Here is a 16185-nt window from a genome sequence, read left to right as displayed (position 1 = left end):
CCGGAACTAAAAATTCTTTAGTCTTCTCAAGACAAAAACATGGTTTTTTTTAGGTGTTGCACACTATTGACGGATATCCATCTCTACTAACCTCAGCCCAATTTTCCACAACCAAACAAAGTATAGCGTATTTTCTCTTACCAGCTACAATAAACCGTTCCCCGTCATCGGACTCTTGAAGTCTGAGAATAAAGTCTGACACGACCAGAAATTAAACACATCCATTATTTTATCATTATAAAGACCATGCAAACCTAATTATTTGTGAAATTGTTGTGAGTTTTCATGTATTAATGCAACCAACACTTTTGTCTTCTAGAAGAGGAGTTTTAGCCATTGGAGCATCAGAGGAGCCATGAGGAGCACCAGGCTCCTCTGATGCTACAAGCAACGAATCTGAATTCTACAGACAACGATTCTGAATTCCAGTATTTTAATACAAAACAATTTTTGTCAATCTTGCAGTGGATATTTATAATATTTTTGTTTTTATGGCATTTAATTGTAAAATAAGAAAAAAGTATATTAAACAAAATGGAAAGAACTATTTTCTGTCTTGTTTGCCTTCTCCGGAACTAAAAATTCTTTAGTCTTCTCAAGACAAAAATTTGTCTTATCTATTCGAACCTATGTTACCACGACCAAAAACATTTTAGAACTATTAAAATCAGTATTATGGCTTTTTAGGTGTTGCAAACCATTGATGGACATCCACCTGTACTAACCTCAGCACAGTTTTACACAACCAAACAAAGTATAGCGTATTTTCTCTTACAAGCTACAATAGACCTTTCGCTGCCATCGGACTCCTGAAATCTGAGAATAAAGTCAGAAACGACCAAAAATTTAAATATATCCATTATTTTATCATTACAAAGACCATGCAATCCTCATGATTTGTGAAACTGTTGTGAATTTTCATGTATTAATGTAACCAACACTTTTGTCTTCTAGAAGAGGAGTCTCGTATTCAATCTGATTGTTTACCACTATGCAATAGAACTAAATATTCGGTGATTATCAGAAACACAAAGCTTGTTAGTGAGGGTATTGACGTCCCACGAATGGTTTATGTAAGTGGAAGGAGCAAGTACAAAAATTTGACATATAATAGGTGAGAATTTTATATATGATATTGCAAGACTTCTCAAGAATGTTAAATTCTTGGTTATATTATTATTAAGATAGATATATACCAAAGAAACCGTTAAAGATGGAATTCGCTTATGCAAAATAAAGGTGATATTTACCTCGTAAATTTTCCCCGTGGGATGAAGGATAGGAAAGATCTTATTGTCTTTCAATTGGTTAGGAGGTATTAGAGGAACCTTGGATGGGACTTAATAAGGGTGAAAAACGAAAAACGTCATAAAAGGTTTTTTGATCTAGAAATGGGCTTGGAGATGTTAGACCAACAACAAGTGCGAGAAAATCAGTGTGAAAAAAAAACCAAAAAACTGGAAACGTCTTGTTGTGGGGACAAGGTAGACAGCCTTCAATGCTTCCCTTACTTCTCTCACGCTCGCATCTCCGGAGACGGACTTGTATATTTTATTTTTATTCGCCCAGTGGACTGGCTATTTGTTCTACGGAACAGAATTTTGGATTATGAGTTTTACTGATTGATTTGGCATGGGACACAAATAGTGACTTTTATACATGTGTATCCAGTTTCGAATTTTCTGCAGTGGAAAGTTACAAAAAAAAGATACGGTTATTAAGATTGCTGCAAAACTTTCCGCAAAAGATGCAATAAAGCAGGCATAGAGTTAGTGAAAAATTTCCTTGAAATTTAATGCTCCCGGAAGTTGCAGGGGATCACATCCAAGCGGAGCATTTTCGGCAGATTTCCATGATTTGTTGAGGGGTTTGTAGCGCGTAAGGAGGAGCTACAACTCTTTATTATAGTTGATCCTCTTGACGTACCAGCTGTCCCAGATAAACCAAACACTATTCTAGAAGATCGTTTAAACGAGTTCGTGAGGATGTTAAATTTTCTCGTTCAAAAGCAGGAAACCGCTACCTTCTGTTCTTGTTGTGTTGAGTAAAGTTCCAAGCAGCTTGAATATTCGTGAGTTTTTGGGGAAATTTGATTGTGCCTGTAAAGTTCAGCATATTTTGGCTAAAAAAGGACAAGATGGTAAACATATCTGACGAACAATCAACAGCTGCTGCTGTTGCTGCAATACCAAACACGGTGAATATCCGAATGAAGGTAGTGAGGCACGAATATGCTAGCATTATCTGGATGGACAAGACTATAACGTTTCACAAATACTTATATTAGCAGTGTGAACAGTACAACCAGATTCGGTAATACTTTAGTAATCCAGTTAAAATTCTTATCGAAAGATGACTTAGACCGTAATGCTATACACGAAATAAAGATTGAATATAAACCAAATTTCGGGTTACTTTACCGATTGGCAAGCTGATGAAACATCACAATTGCCAAGGCTTTAGTCATTTTGCTAGATACTATTCTTATCCAACTAAAGCAAATGTGCAGCAAATAAGCCGGTAATCACGTAAACTGTAGCAGGAACTGTCTGGTGCAGTCCTTTACCTATGCCAACTTTGGTGGCGATTACCGAAGAAACAGGATGTCACTTTCAGAGGTCAAGAAATACCTACCTGCTCGAGGGCCTGGTGTTAGAAGTGAAACTATAAACCGTGCACGTTAATTCAGGCTTCAGTCCCCGTGAAATACTCTCTGTGTTTTTTTCCAGAATATTAATGGCACCCGGGAGAAACTAAGAACTCATGAGAGCCTGTAATTCAAGCATGATATTGTCTGTTTAGCCGATTACTTGCTTATTGTGGATAACTCCTTATGCTAGAAATTTTGTCTGACCCTTAATTTCGATTAGACCTGCTATAACTACTGCTGGTCCTCCATCTGGTGGCATATTACTTGCTGTAAATAAGAAGTTTAGATTTAACTGTTTTGAATATAGAAACCTATAGCCTGCAGTTGATTTAGGTAGTATTGTTCTTGTGTGTGTTTATATGCCAACTAATAATAAAAATGCTACGTCTAGGCGACAATGTCCGTCAGCTTGTGTGTACTGTCGAAATTACTTCACGAAGTAAAGTCATCAAATAAAGCGCTTGTCTTATGTGGTAACTTCAACGCAGATCTCAAAGATGCTGCTGCACCTTACAAAATTGGTCATTTCTTCAATGCCTAGCAACATATTTTTGCTTTCAAAATCCAGGTCTTTCTGTTTTTTCACCATTTTGTTTCCACTTCCAATCTTGATTTTGTCCGCTTGAGTATTCTGAAACTCTAGAGGGTTGTACTCCAGGAGCTCCATGTTGACATATCTATATAATATAATCATAAATCATAATCAGTTGATTTAGGTAGTATTGTTCTTGTGTGTGTTTATATGCCAACTAATAATGAAAATGCTACGTCTAGCCGACAATGTCCGTCAGCTTGTGTGTACTGTCGAAATTACTTCACGAAGTTAAGTCATCAAATAAAGCGCTTGTCTTATGTGGTAACTTCAACGCAGATCTCAAAGATGCTGCTGCACCTTACAAAATTGGTCCTTTCTTCAATGCCTAGCAACATATTTTTGCTTTCAAAATCCAGGTCTTTCTGTTACTTTCACCATTCTGTTTCCACTTCCAATCTTGATTTTGTCCGCTTAAGTATTCTGAAACTCTAGAAGGTTGTACTCCAGGAGCTCCATGTTGACATATCTGATGATATGTTAGCAAGTGATCATGTCAAATTTTGCATGAATTTGTGTATTTCACAAACCAGTCAAAAGCCTCACTGGTTTTGGAAGATGGACTGGGATAATATTGACATATGCTATTTAAAACAAAGTAGCCACCTCAGTGGCAGTACCATCTGAGAGAATTAGGATTGGTACACAGAAAAGGGGCTGTAGCAATGACCCAGAGCTACAACTTACAAAAAATTGTCACGAGCTTTGGCTGAAGATCTTGGTGGATTCTGATCTTCCCAGATCTCGTTTAATTTTTAAGGATCCTAAATTCTATTAAAAAAGGGTACCGAATAAAAAGGGTACCTGTACTACTCTTCAAGAGAAGGATGTATCTATTCTGTGATATCGGAAATATTCCGCTCCTACTGTGAGCATATAATTTCAGTATCAAAGTTTACTTCATCGTTCACATTCGAACCCTATTGATGTAACATCCTGGAAAAGACGATTCTCCTCGCTATTCTCTGATAGCCCTCCGAAATTGGACACAACTTTTCGGAAGATTTTCCTTCACTATTTTGCCTGACTAGAAATTTATAATAAATCATAACCGAAATCTTGTTCCTATCATGCTATCGTCAGTTCTTAGGCTAATTCGTCTCCTTACAAAAAGGCAAAGCTCTTGGTTCTGACGGAATCCAATCTAAACATTTGATGTATGGTACTGGAAAATTAGTTGAGCTTATGTTGTTACATTTTACAGCTTGTATTTTGCAGTAATTCGTACAGACTACACTATAGAAGGGCATCATGTGTCTAAAAAAGGAATAAGGACCCTCAATCTTGTGACTCTTATCGCCTGATTACAGTTTGTTCAGCTATCGCCAAATTATTTGAAAAGATTCTTCTTTTGAAAATTTTGAAAACGTTGTGATAGTGGATGTTATCAGTTTGGTTATCAAGCAGGTCTGGGAATGCACATGCAGTTTTCGTGTCTATTTTGGAGATATATAAGAGAGTGAAGAAACCTTTATACGTTTTTTAATAGATGTTTCTAGAGCATTTTATTCGATCCTACACTCCCAAGCTATTTTAACACTTTTAGGAGTGGGATAAATCCATTCATTTGTGCCTCTCTATGGCAATTGCATCAAACTCGCCATTATGGAAGTTTTCTATTCCGTCAGAACGTCAACAAACTTGGTCTGTCTTTTTCAAATTTGTAAGTATTTTCTCCTTGTTTCTATCTGGCCTCGTAGCAGTTATATCTCCAAACATTAAGGAGTTTTTGAAATCTCTGATAAGATGGATGTTGCCTCTATTACGTTTCCCACTGTTTTTTTTTTAACGGCAAGTCGCGTGCCATTGAAAAGCTTTGGTGGGTTGATATTTTGTAACAATATTATTGGTACGCCTATTTTTAGTTCTAGCTAGTGTGGTGGAAACCCTGGGAGATCCAGGGAATTTAAAAATTCAGATGGATAATTAACCGCTTCATTTGGTTCCAGAACTATGTCGACTGACTTGTAAAGGACTGCCTGGTCTCGAATCTTGGTCAAAACAATATTGTTGATTTCGTGGATGTCTATATTTTTGGCTGCCAGAATCGCTCGTTCACTTAGCCATTTATGATTTTTATAATTGGTTAAAATATTTGGAAATACTTTTTCAACCAATTCATTTTTGGACGTCACTAAATTACAGAATTCAGCAGGTAGTTGTGTACGTCCTGAAATTGAGTCTACTGGGAGCTTTCCTTTTCCAATTGCCAGCAATTGACCTGAAAATGTTTGACCAGAGTCATCGTTTTGCAATCGGACATGCATATTTGTAGTTAATTTTAATGTCTTTACATGTGCCCATATATTAAAATTTTTCAGGCATGCATTCATTTCGTCTGAAGGGGTTGATCTAGGTATTATAGGTAACTAGCTGTTGGGGTGGCGCTTTGCGCCACCCCAACACCTAGCTGGTGGGGGCGCTTGGCGCCCCCCAAGCCCCCCCGCGCGCGTAAGTCGTTACGCGCCATATTAGTTACGCGCCATTGTAGTTTTGTCCCTTTGTCCCACCTGTGAATATAGATATACATATATATATATATATATATATATATATATATATATATATATATATCTTTAACTACGTAAAACTTGCGAATATACTACATTCTTGGCTGTCCCATTGTCTGTGCATTTAAATAGATTGTCAGGTTTACCGACTCTTGAAAATGCAAAATATAATTGTCCATGGGAAAAACAATCTGTATTCAGATCTATACCTCATTATTCTAATGATTGCCCTTGAGCTTTGTTGATGGTGATTGCTAATCGAACATTCCCTGTGTCCCGGTCGTCATTTATATATCCCCCTGTGCCCCCCGGCGTCCCCGTTGTTGTTGTTTTCCTGTGTCCCGGTGCCCCAGTCTGTAATTTCTCTTTGAGTGTCCAGGTCGTCATTTATATTCCCTGTGTCCCGGTGTCCCGGTCGTCATTTTTGTCCCGGTCGTCATTTTTGTCCCGGTCGTCATTTTTGTTCCGGCGTCCCGGTCTGTAATTTCTCTTTAAGTGTCCTGGTCGTCATTTATATTCCCTGTGTCCCGGTCGTCATTTGTGTCCCGGTGCTTTGTTGATGGTGATTGCTAATCGAAAATTCTTTGTGTCCCGGTCGCTTTCTCTTTGAGTGTCCCGGTCGTCATTTATATTCCCTATGTCCCGGTCGTCATTTGCGTCCCGATGTCCCGGTCTGTAATTTCTTCAGTCGACAAACATGACGTCAGTCGACATACAAACATGACGTCACTCGACACACAGACAAACAGACAACTTATTTTTATATATATAGATATATATATATATATATATATATATATTTAACAACGTTAAACTTGCCAATATACAGCATTTTTTGATGTCCTATTGTCTGTCCATATAAATAGATTGTCAGGTTTACCAACTCTTGAACATGCGACATAATAATTGTCCATGGGAAAACAATCCGTATTCATATCTATACCGCATTTTTCTAACGATTGCCTTTGAGCTTTGTTGATGGTGGTTGCTAATCGAACATTCCCTGTGTCCCCGTCTTCATTTATATATTCCCCTGTGCCCTCGGCGTCCCCGTTTTAGTTGTGTCCCTGTGTCTGGGTCTTCATTTATATTCCCTGTGTCCCGGTCGTCATTTGTGTCCCAGTATCCCAGTCTGTAATTTCTCTTTGAGTGTCCCGGTCGTCATTTATATTCCCTCTGTCCCGGTGTCCTGGTCGTCATTTGTGGCCCGGTGTCCCGGTCTGTAATTTCTCTTTGAGTGTCCCGGTCGTCATTTATATTCCCTGTGTCCCGGTCGTCATTTGTGTCCCGGTGTCCCGGTCTGTAGTGTCATCTTATAATGACGTTATATACAAAACTTTATATACTTATAATAACGTCAAATGCAAACCCACAAATAAACAAACCTACATATATAAAACTTATTTATATATATATATATATATATACTAGCTGTTGGGGTGGCGCTTCGCGCCACCCCAACACCTAGTTGGTGGGGCACTTCGCGCCCCCCCGCGCGCGTAAGTCGTTACGCGCCATATTAGTTACGCGCCATTGTAGTTGTGTCCCTGTGTCCCACCTGTGAATATAGATAGATTTATATATGTGTTTCAAACTACGTAAAAATTGCGAATATACAACATTTTTGGCTTTCCCACTACTGGGAGCTTTCCGTTTCCAATTGCCAGCAATTGATCTGAAAATGTTTGACCAGAGTCATCGTTTTGCAATCGGACACGCATATTTGTAGTTAATTTTAATATTTTTACGTGTGCCCATAAATTAGAATTTTTCAGGCAAGCATTCATTTCGTCTGCAGGAGTTAAACTACGTAAAAATTGCGAATATACAACATTATTGGCTTTCCCATTGTCTGTGCATATACAAAGCCGTATGTACTAATAATGACGTCATATGCAAACGCTCTTTTTACAAACAAACAAACATGCATACACACAACTCGTTTTTATATAGATAGATAGATAGGTAGATACAATACAAATTAACTGCGTAAAACTTGCGAATATACAACATTTTTTGCTGTCCAATTGTCGCTGCATATAAATAGATTGTCAGGTTTACCGACCCTCGAACATGCAACGCACAATTGTCCATGGGAAAAACAATCAGTATTAAGATCTATACCACATTTTTCTAATGATTGACCTTCAGCTTTGTTAATGGTGATTGCAAATGCTAATCGAATTGGGAATTGCAATCTTTTAAATTGAAAAGGCAGATCCGTTGGAATCATGGGAATGCGAGGAATAAGAACAGCCTCACTCTCAAAAGGCCCTGTCAAGATTGTGGCCTCTATTAGGTTTTCCATTGTTTTTTTTACGGCAAGTCGCGTGCCATTGCAAAGCTTCGGTGGGTTGATATTTCTCAAAAGTATTATTGGTACGCCTATTTTTAGTTGTAGCACGTGTGGTGGAAACCCTGAAAGATCTATGGAATTTAAAAATTCAGATGGATAATTAACCGCTTCATTTGGTTCCAAAACTGTGTCGACTGACTTGTAAAGGACTGCCTGGCCTCGAATCTTGGTCAAAACAATATTGTTGATTTCGTGGACGTCTATATTTTTGGGTGCGAGAATCGCTCTTTCACTTAACCATTTATTATTTTTATAATTTTTTAGAATATTCGGAAATACTTTTTCAATCAATTCATTTTTGGACGTCACTAAATTACAGAAATCAGCAGGTAGTTGTATACGTCCTGAAATTTAGTCTATCGTATCATAAATGTCTTTTTGTTCCGATGTTAACTTGGAAATGTTATTTTGTACATACGACAATAGATCATTCGTACTGTAACTTTTTTCACGATCCAATTCTACACATGTCGAAACAGCAGCGATACGGTTAGGTGAAGGCATTCCCAAATCCTGAAGAGGTTTGTTTGCCATACGTACGCACAAATCTTCTATAATAATTAAAGTGTAGTTATAAATTTCTGATGTAAAATATGATGACATAATGATGACAGTCTCTAACTGTTTTCGATGGAGTATATCTTCGGACATTTTTGACTTATATTTTTCCCATAACTCTGTAGGAGCTGATGGAGAGCAAGTTGTTAAAATGATGCCAAACAATGCACGAATTTGACTTGGGGTTGACGTTTCGCACTAATGGGGAATATGGAACAACCCACTGGTTATCTACTTCGATGGTGGTACCGTTGCCATTGTAGGTTCTTCAGTCATTTTACAATTACAAATTTCTGTTTCAACGGTCTTCTTACAATTAAAAATTTGTCTTTGAACGATATTCTTAAATACCTGTGTCCTGGTCGTCATTTATATTCCCTGTGTCCCGGTCGTCATTTGTGTCCCGGTATCCCAGTCTGTAATTTCTCTTTGAGTGTCCCGTCGTTATTTATATTCCCTCTGTCCCGGTCGTCATTTGTGTCCCGGTCTGTAATTTCTCTTTGAGTGTTTTTTCTTTTTAGTATTTTTTAGTTTTTTACATTTTTTCTTTTTTCAGTTTTCTTTTTCTTCTTTATTTTTTAGCTTCACTATGAAATACATATCGCCGAACCTTTGTTTTTTTAACTAAAATCTGGTAGGCATTGATGACCTTATCCGAGTCAAAATCCCAAACCCAATCATCATCGCTATCATTTTCAGTTTTGATATGTTTTGACTCTCGCTGTCCAGGTGGATCTTCATCTAACTGCGCGGTTTTGCGTTCTTTAGCCTCAAGCCTGTTTCCTTGCTGTTCTTTTGATTCCTCGGCACGCTTTCTTTTCTGACTTTCTCTATCAGCAGCAAGTTTTTTGGCATAGATTCTTTGAGCATCTTCATCGGCTTTTGCCATTGTAAGTTCATCAGTCATTTTAAACTTAAACATTAATAGATTTCTACGTGAACATATATGTCTTAAATATCTTTAATGACGTCACCGTCATAGCAAAAATGACGACAACTAACTTCATGACGTCAGCCGACACAGAAACATGACGTCACCTGATCCACAGACAGACACACAGACAGACAACTTATTTTTATATATATATAGATAGATACAGTTTCTTTTTCAGTTTTTTTCTTTTTTAGTTTTTTCTTTTCTTAGTTTTTTTTCTTTTTTTTTCTTTAAGTTTCTTCTTTTTATTGATTTGTTTTCTTCAATTTGTTAATGTTTATTCTAACATTGACACTTGGAAAAATCTTTACGTGCCAAGCAAGCTAAAGCTCCAACAATTTATAATAAACCATAAAATTTTGGGTATTTGTTTTTAAGGTTTTCGAATTATCTTAATCTTTTGTCAAAATATATTGAAATATTTGTGCAATTCCCAGTTTTTTTTAGTTTTTTCTTTTTTTAGTTTTTTAGCTTTTTTTAGTTTTTTTTTCTTTTTAGTTTTTTACCTTTTTATTTTTTTATTTGTTTTACATTTTTTTCTTTTTAGGTTTTTTCTTTTTTTAATTTTTTTTTAGTTTTTCACCATTTTTCTTTTTTCAGTTTTCTTTTTCTTCTTTATTTTTCAGATGTCATATGCAAACCCTCAACACAAAAATACATACACCTTTTTTTTATATATGTAGAAGATATAATCTGGCGTAACAGACATAATGTAACAGACATAACCCACAGACAACTTACTGTTGTCTTGACAATTTATTGTATGTACGTTATTATGATGTCATTATAAGACGTCATATACAAAACTTTATATACTTATAATGACGTCAAATGCAAACCTACAAACAAACAAACCTACATATATACAACTTATTTATATATATATAGATACAGTTTCTTTTTCAGTTTTTTTTCTTTTTTAGTTTTTTCTTTTCTTAGTTTTTTTCTTTTTTTAGTTTTTTCTTTTTTAAGTTTCGTCTTTTTATTGATTTGTTTTCTTCAATTTGTCAATGTTCATTCTAACATTGACACTTGGAAAAATCTTTACGTGCCAAGCAAGCTAAAGCTCCAACAATTTTTAATAAACCTCAAAGTTTTGGGTATCTGTTTTAAGGTTTCCGAATTACCTTAATCTTTTGTCAAAATATATTGAAACATTTGTGCAATTCCCAGTTTTTTTTTAGTTTTTTAGCTTTTTTTAGTTTTTTTTTCTTTTTGGTTTTTTACCTTTTTATTTTTTTATTTTTTTACATTTTTTCTTTTTAGGTTTTTTCTTTTTTTAATTTTTTTAATTTTTTAGTTTTTTTTAGTTTTTTCTTTTTAGTTTTTTTTTTAGTTTATTACCATTTTTCTTTTTTCAGTTTTCTTTTTCTTCTTTATTTTTCAGACGTCATATGCAAACCCTCAACACATAAATACATACAACTTATTTTTATATATGTAGAAGATATAATCTGGCGTAACAGACATAGTGTAACAGACATAACAGACAGACAACTTATTTTTATATATATAGATTTTTAAATAGGTAAAACATGCAAATATACGACATTCTTTGCTGTCCCATTGTCTGTCCATATAAATAGATTGTCAGGTTTACCAACTCTTGAACATGCAACATAATAATTGTCCATGGGAAAAAAATCCTTATTCAGATCTATACCGCATTTTTATAACGATTGCCCTTGAGCTTTGTTGATGATGATTGCTAATTAAACATTCCCACGTCGTCATTTATATATCCCCCTGTGCCCCCGGCGTCCCCGTTGTAGTTGTGTCCTTGTGTCCTGGTCGTCATTTATATTCCCTGTGTCCCGGTCGTCATTTGTGTCCCGGTATCCCAGTCTGTAATCTTTCTTTGAGTGTCCCAGTCGTCATTTATATTCCCTCTGTCCCGGTGTCCCGTCATTTCTAGTTTTTTCTTTTTTATTTTTTTTAATTTTTTTTTAGTTTTTTTCTTTTTAGTTTTTTACCTTTTTTTCTTTTTTCAGTTTTCTTTTTCTTCTTTATTTTTCAGCGTCACTATGAAATACATATCGCCGAACCTTTGTTTTTTTTAACTAAAATCTGGTAGGCATTGATGACTTTATCCAAGTCAAAATCCCAAACCCGATCATCATCGCTATCATTTTCAGTTTTGATACGTTTTGACTCTCGCTGTCCAGGTGGATTTTCATCTAACTGCGCGGTTTTCCGTTCTTTAGCTGCAAGCCTTTTGGCATTGACCCTTTGAACAGATTCCTCGGCTGTTTCTTCTGCCATTGTAGGATTTATATAAAATTTCTCTTTGAATTAACTATTTGAGCAGCTTTCTCGACTGTTTCTTCTGTCGTTTTAAGATCTATACTAAAAATTCTTCTTCACGTGCCAACTTTGCTAAGGCTCAACAATTTATAATAAACCTCAAAATTTTAAGTATCTGTTTTAAGGTTTTCGAATTACTTTAATCTATTGTAAAAATATTTCGAAATATTTATCCAATTCCAAGTTTTTACATTTTAGCTTTTTTTTTCTTTTTCTTCTTTATTTTTTCAGACGTCATATGCAAACCCTCAACACAAAAATAAATACAACTTATTTTCATATATATATAGAAGATATAATCTGGCGTAACAGACATAGTGTAACAGACATAAAACACAAACAACTTATTTATATATATCTATATATATATATATACTAGCTGTTGGGGTGGCGCTTCGCGCCACCCCAACACCTAGTTGGTGGGGGCGCTTCGCGCCCCCCCAAGCCCCCCCGCGCGCGTAAGTCGTTACGCGCCATAATAGTTACGCGCCATTGTAGTTGTGTCCCTATGTCCCACCTGTGAATATAGATATATATATATATATATGGTTTTAACTACGTAAAACTTGCGAATATACAACATTCTTTGCTGTCCCATTGTCTTTGCATATAAATAGATTGTCAGGTTATCCCCCTGTTTCCCCCGGTGTCCCCGTTGTAGTTGTGTCCCTGTGTCCCGGTCGTCATTTATATTCCCTGTGTCCCGGGTCCCGGTCATCATTTGTATCCCGGTGTCCCGGTCTGTATATACATTCGTTTTTTAGTTTTGTTTTTCTCCTTTATTTTTTTCCTTTTTTTTTCTTTTTTAGCTTATTTAGATTTTTAGATTTTTTAGTTTTTTTTATTAGTTTTTAGTTTTTATTTCTTTTTAGTTTTTTTGTCCCGGTCGTCATTTATATCCCCCTGTTTCCCCCGGTGTCCCCGTTGTAGTTGTGTCCCTGTGTCCCGGTCGTTATTTATATTCCCTGTGTCCCGGTCGTCATTTGTATCCCGGTGTACCGGTCTGTATATACATTCGTTTTTTAGTTTTGTTTTTCTCCTTTATTTTTTTCCTTTTTTTTTCTTTTTTAGTTTATTTAGATTTTTAGATTTTTTAGTTTTTTTATTAGTTTTTAGTTTTTTTTTCTTTTTAGTTTTTTTGTAGTTTTTACCTTCTTTTTAGTTTTGTTAATTTTTTTTTTTACTTGTGTCCTGGTCGTCATTTATACTCCCTGTGTCCCGGTGCTTTGTTGATTGCTAATCGAACATTCCTTTTGTCCTGGTCGCTTTCTCTTTGAGTGTCGTCATTTATTTTTTTCTTTTTTAGTTCTTTTAGTTTTTACCTTTTTTAGTTTTTTTTTAGTTTTTAGTTTTTTTAGTTTTTTACCTTTTTTTAGTTTTTTTAGTTTTTTAGCTTTTTTATTTTTTTTATTAGTTTTTAGTTTTTTTGTAGTTTTTGCCTTTTTTTTTAGTTTTTTGTCCTGGTCGCTTTCTCTTTGAGTGTCGTCATTTATTAGTTTTTTCCTTTTTTTTTTAGTTTTTTATTGGTTTTTACCTTTATTTTAGCTTATTTTTCAGTTTTTTCCTTTTTTTTAGTTTTTTTTTATTTTTTATTTTTTTTAGTTTTTTACCTTTTTTTAGTTTTTTTAGTTTTTTTAGTTTTTTAGCTTTTTTACTTTTTTTATTAGTTTTTAGTTTTTTTTTGTAGTTTTTGCCTTTTTTTAGTTTTTTCAGTTTTTTTTTTAGTTTTTTATTGGTTTTTACCTTTATAGTTTTTTTTAGTTTTTTAGCTTTTTTATTTTTTTTATTAGTTTTTTTTGTAGTTTTTGCCTTTTTTTAGTTTTTTCAGTTTTGACGTCACCTAATCCAGTTTTTTCAGGTGACGTCACCTGACACATCCATCCACACATCCATCCATCCATCCATCCACAGACAACTTATTTTTATATATATAGATATATATATATATATATACTAGCTGTTGGGGTGGCGCTTCGCGCCACCCCAACACCTAGTTGGTGGGGGCGCTTCGCCCCCCCCCCCCAAGCCCCCCCGCGCGCGTAAGTCGTTACGCGCCATATTAGTTACGCGCCATTGTAGTTGTGTATATATATATATATATATGTTTTTAACTACGTAAAACTTGCGAATATACAACATTCTTTGCTGTCCCATTGTCTGTGCATATAAATAGATTTTCAGGTTTACCGACTCTTGAACATGCAACATATAATGGTCCATGGGAAAACAATCCGTATTCAGATCTATACCTCATGATTCTAATGATTGCCCTTGAGCTTTGTTGATGGTGATTGCTAATCGACAATTCCCTGAGTCGCCATCGTCATTTATATATCCCCCTGTGCACCCCGGCGTCCCCTTTGCAGTTATGTCCCTGTGTCCCGGTCGTCATTTATATTCCCTGTGTCCCGGTCGTCATTTGTGTCCCGGTGTTCCAGTCTGTGATTTCTCTTTGAGTGTCCCGGGCGTCATTTATATTCCTTGTGTCCCGGTGTCCCGGTCGTCATTTATATCCCCCTGTGCCCCCCGGCGTCCCCATTGTAGTTGTGTCCCTGTGTCCCGGTCGTCATTTATATTCCCTGTGTCCCGGTCGTCATTAGTATCCCGGTGTCCCGGTCTGTATATACATTCGTTTTTTAGTTTTGTTTTTCTCCTTTATTTTTTTCCTTTTTTCTTTTTTTTCTTTTTTAGTTTATTTAGATTTTTAGATTTTTTAGTTTTTTTATTAGTTTTTAGTTTTTTTGTAGTTTTTACAATTTTTTTAGTTTTTTTAGTTTTTTTTTTTTTACTTATGTCCTGGTCGTAATTTATACTCCCTGTGTCCCGGTCGTCATTTGTGTCTCGGTGCTTTGTTGATTGCTAATTTATATTATATTTATATTTTTTATATTTATTAATATTTTTTTAGTTTTCTTTTTCTCTTATTTTTCAGTTTTTTCCTTTTTTTTAGTTTTTTCTTTTTTAGTTTTTAGTTTTTTTTTAGTTTTTTACCTTTTTTTAGTTTTTTTAGTTTTTTTAGTTTTTTAGCTTTTTTAGTTTTTTTATTAGTTTTTAGTTTGTTTTTTTTAGTTTTTGCCTTTTTTTAGTTTTTTCAGTTTTTTTTAGTTTTTTGTTTTTTACCTTTTTTTTTAGTTTTTTTTAGTTTTTTAACTTTTTTAGTTTTTTTCTTTTTAGTTTTTTTTTGTAGTTTTTACCTTTTTTAGTTTTTCTTCTTCTTTTGTATTAGTGTGAAATAATTCAGACGTCATATGCGGACAAACACGACGTCACTCGACAGACAGACAGACAGACATAACCCAGAAAACAACTTATTTTTATATATATTTATTCATATTTCTTTAGTTTTCTTTTTCTCTTTTATTTTTCAGTTTTTTCCTTTTTTTTAGTTTTTTTCTTTTTTAGTTTTTAGTTTTTTTTAGTTTTTTACCTTTTTTTAGTTTTTTTAGTTTTTTTAGTTTTTTAGCTTTTTCAGTTTTTTTATTAGTTTTTATTTTTTTTCTAGTTTTTGCCTTTTTTTATTTTTTTCAGTTTTTTTTTTTAGTTATTAGATTTTTACCTTTTTTTAGTTTTTTTTAGTTTTTTAGCTTTTTAGTTTTTTTTTCTTTTTAGTTTTTTTTGTAGTTTTTACCTTTTTTAGTTTTTTTCTTCTTTTGTATTAGTGTGAAATAATTCAGACGTCATAAGCGGACAAACATGACGTCACCTGATCCATCCACAGATCCACACACAGACAACTTACCTATAATACCTAGATCAACTCCTGCAGACGAAATGAATGCTTGCCTGAAAAATTCTAATTTATGGGCACACGTAAAAACATTTTTATTAATATTTTTTTAGTTTTCTTTTTCTCTTATTTTTCAGATTTTTCCTTTTTTTTAGTTTTTTCTTTTTTAGTTTTTAGTTTTTTTTAGTTTTTTACCTTTTTTTAGTTTTTTTAGTTTTTTTAGTTTTTTAGCTTTTTTAGTTTTTTTATTAGTTTTTAGTTTTTTTTTTAGTTTTTGCCTTTTTTTAGTTTTTTCAGTTTTTTTTAGTTTTTTGTTTTTTACCTTTTTTTAGTTTTTTTTAGTTTTTTAGCTTTTTTAGTTTTTTTCTTTTTAGTTTTGTTTGTAGTTTTTACCTTTTTTAGTTTTTTTTCTTCTTTTGTATTAGTGTGAAATAATTCAGACGTCATATGCGGACAAACACGACGTCACTCGACAGACAGACAGACAGACAAAACCCAGAAAACAACTTATTTTTATATATATTTATTCATATTTTTTTAGTTTTCTTTTTCTC

At 34.3% G+C, this 16185-nt stretch overlaps 1 protein-coding gene across 2 annotated transcripts in view; it reads left to right on the top strand.

Annotated features, from left to right (window-relative positions):
• The window catches only part of LOC136032393 (sodium channel protein Nach-like), a 107461-nt gene that overhangs the window by 73519 nt on the left and 17757 nt on the right, over positions 1 to 16185 (top strand). Inside the window, exon 6 of one of the 2 annotated variants that reach the window (XM_065712704.1) lies at positions 958 to 1114. In XM_065712704.1, coding sequence (XP_065568776.1) covers positions 958 to 1114 — 157 coding nt within the window. Of the gene's footprint in view, positions 1 to 954; positions 1115 to 16185 lie in introns of both variants that reach the window. The other variant, XM_065712703.1, reaches the window with a different exon arrangement.

This window comes from Artemia franciscana, chromosome 10 (genome assembly GCF_032884065.1).
Source record: "Artemia franciscana chromosome 10, ASM3288406v1, whole genome shotgun sequence".
Taxonomy (NCBI): domain Eukaryota; kingdom Metazoa; phylum Arthropoda; class Branchiopoda; order Anostraca; family Artemiidae; genus Artemia; species Artemia franciscana.
The sequence above is the reverse complement of the archived record's forward strand: the minus strand, read 5'-3'. Positions and strand labels throughout refer to the sequence as shown.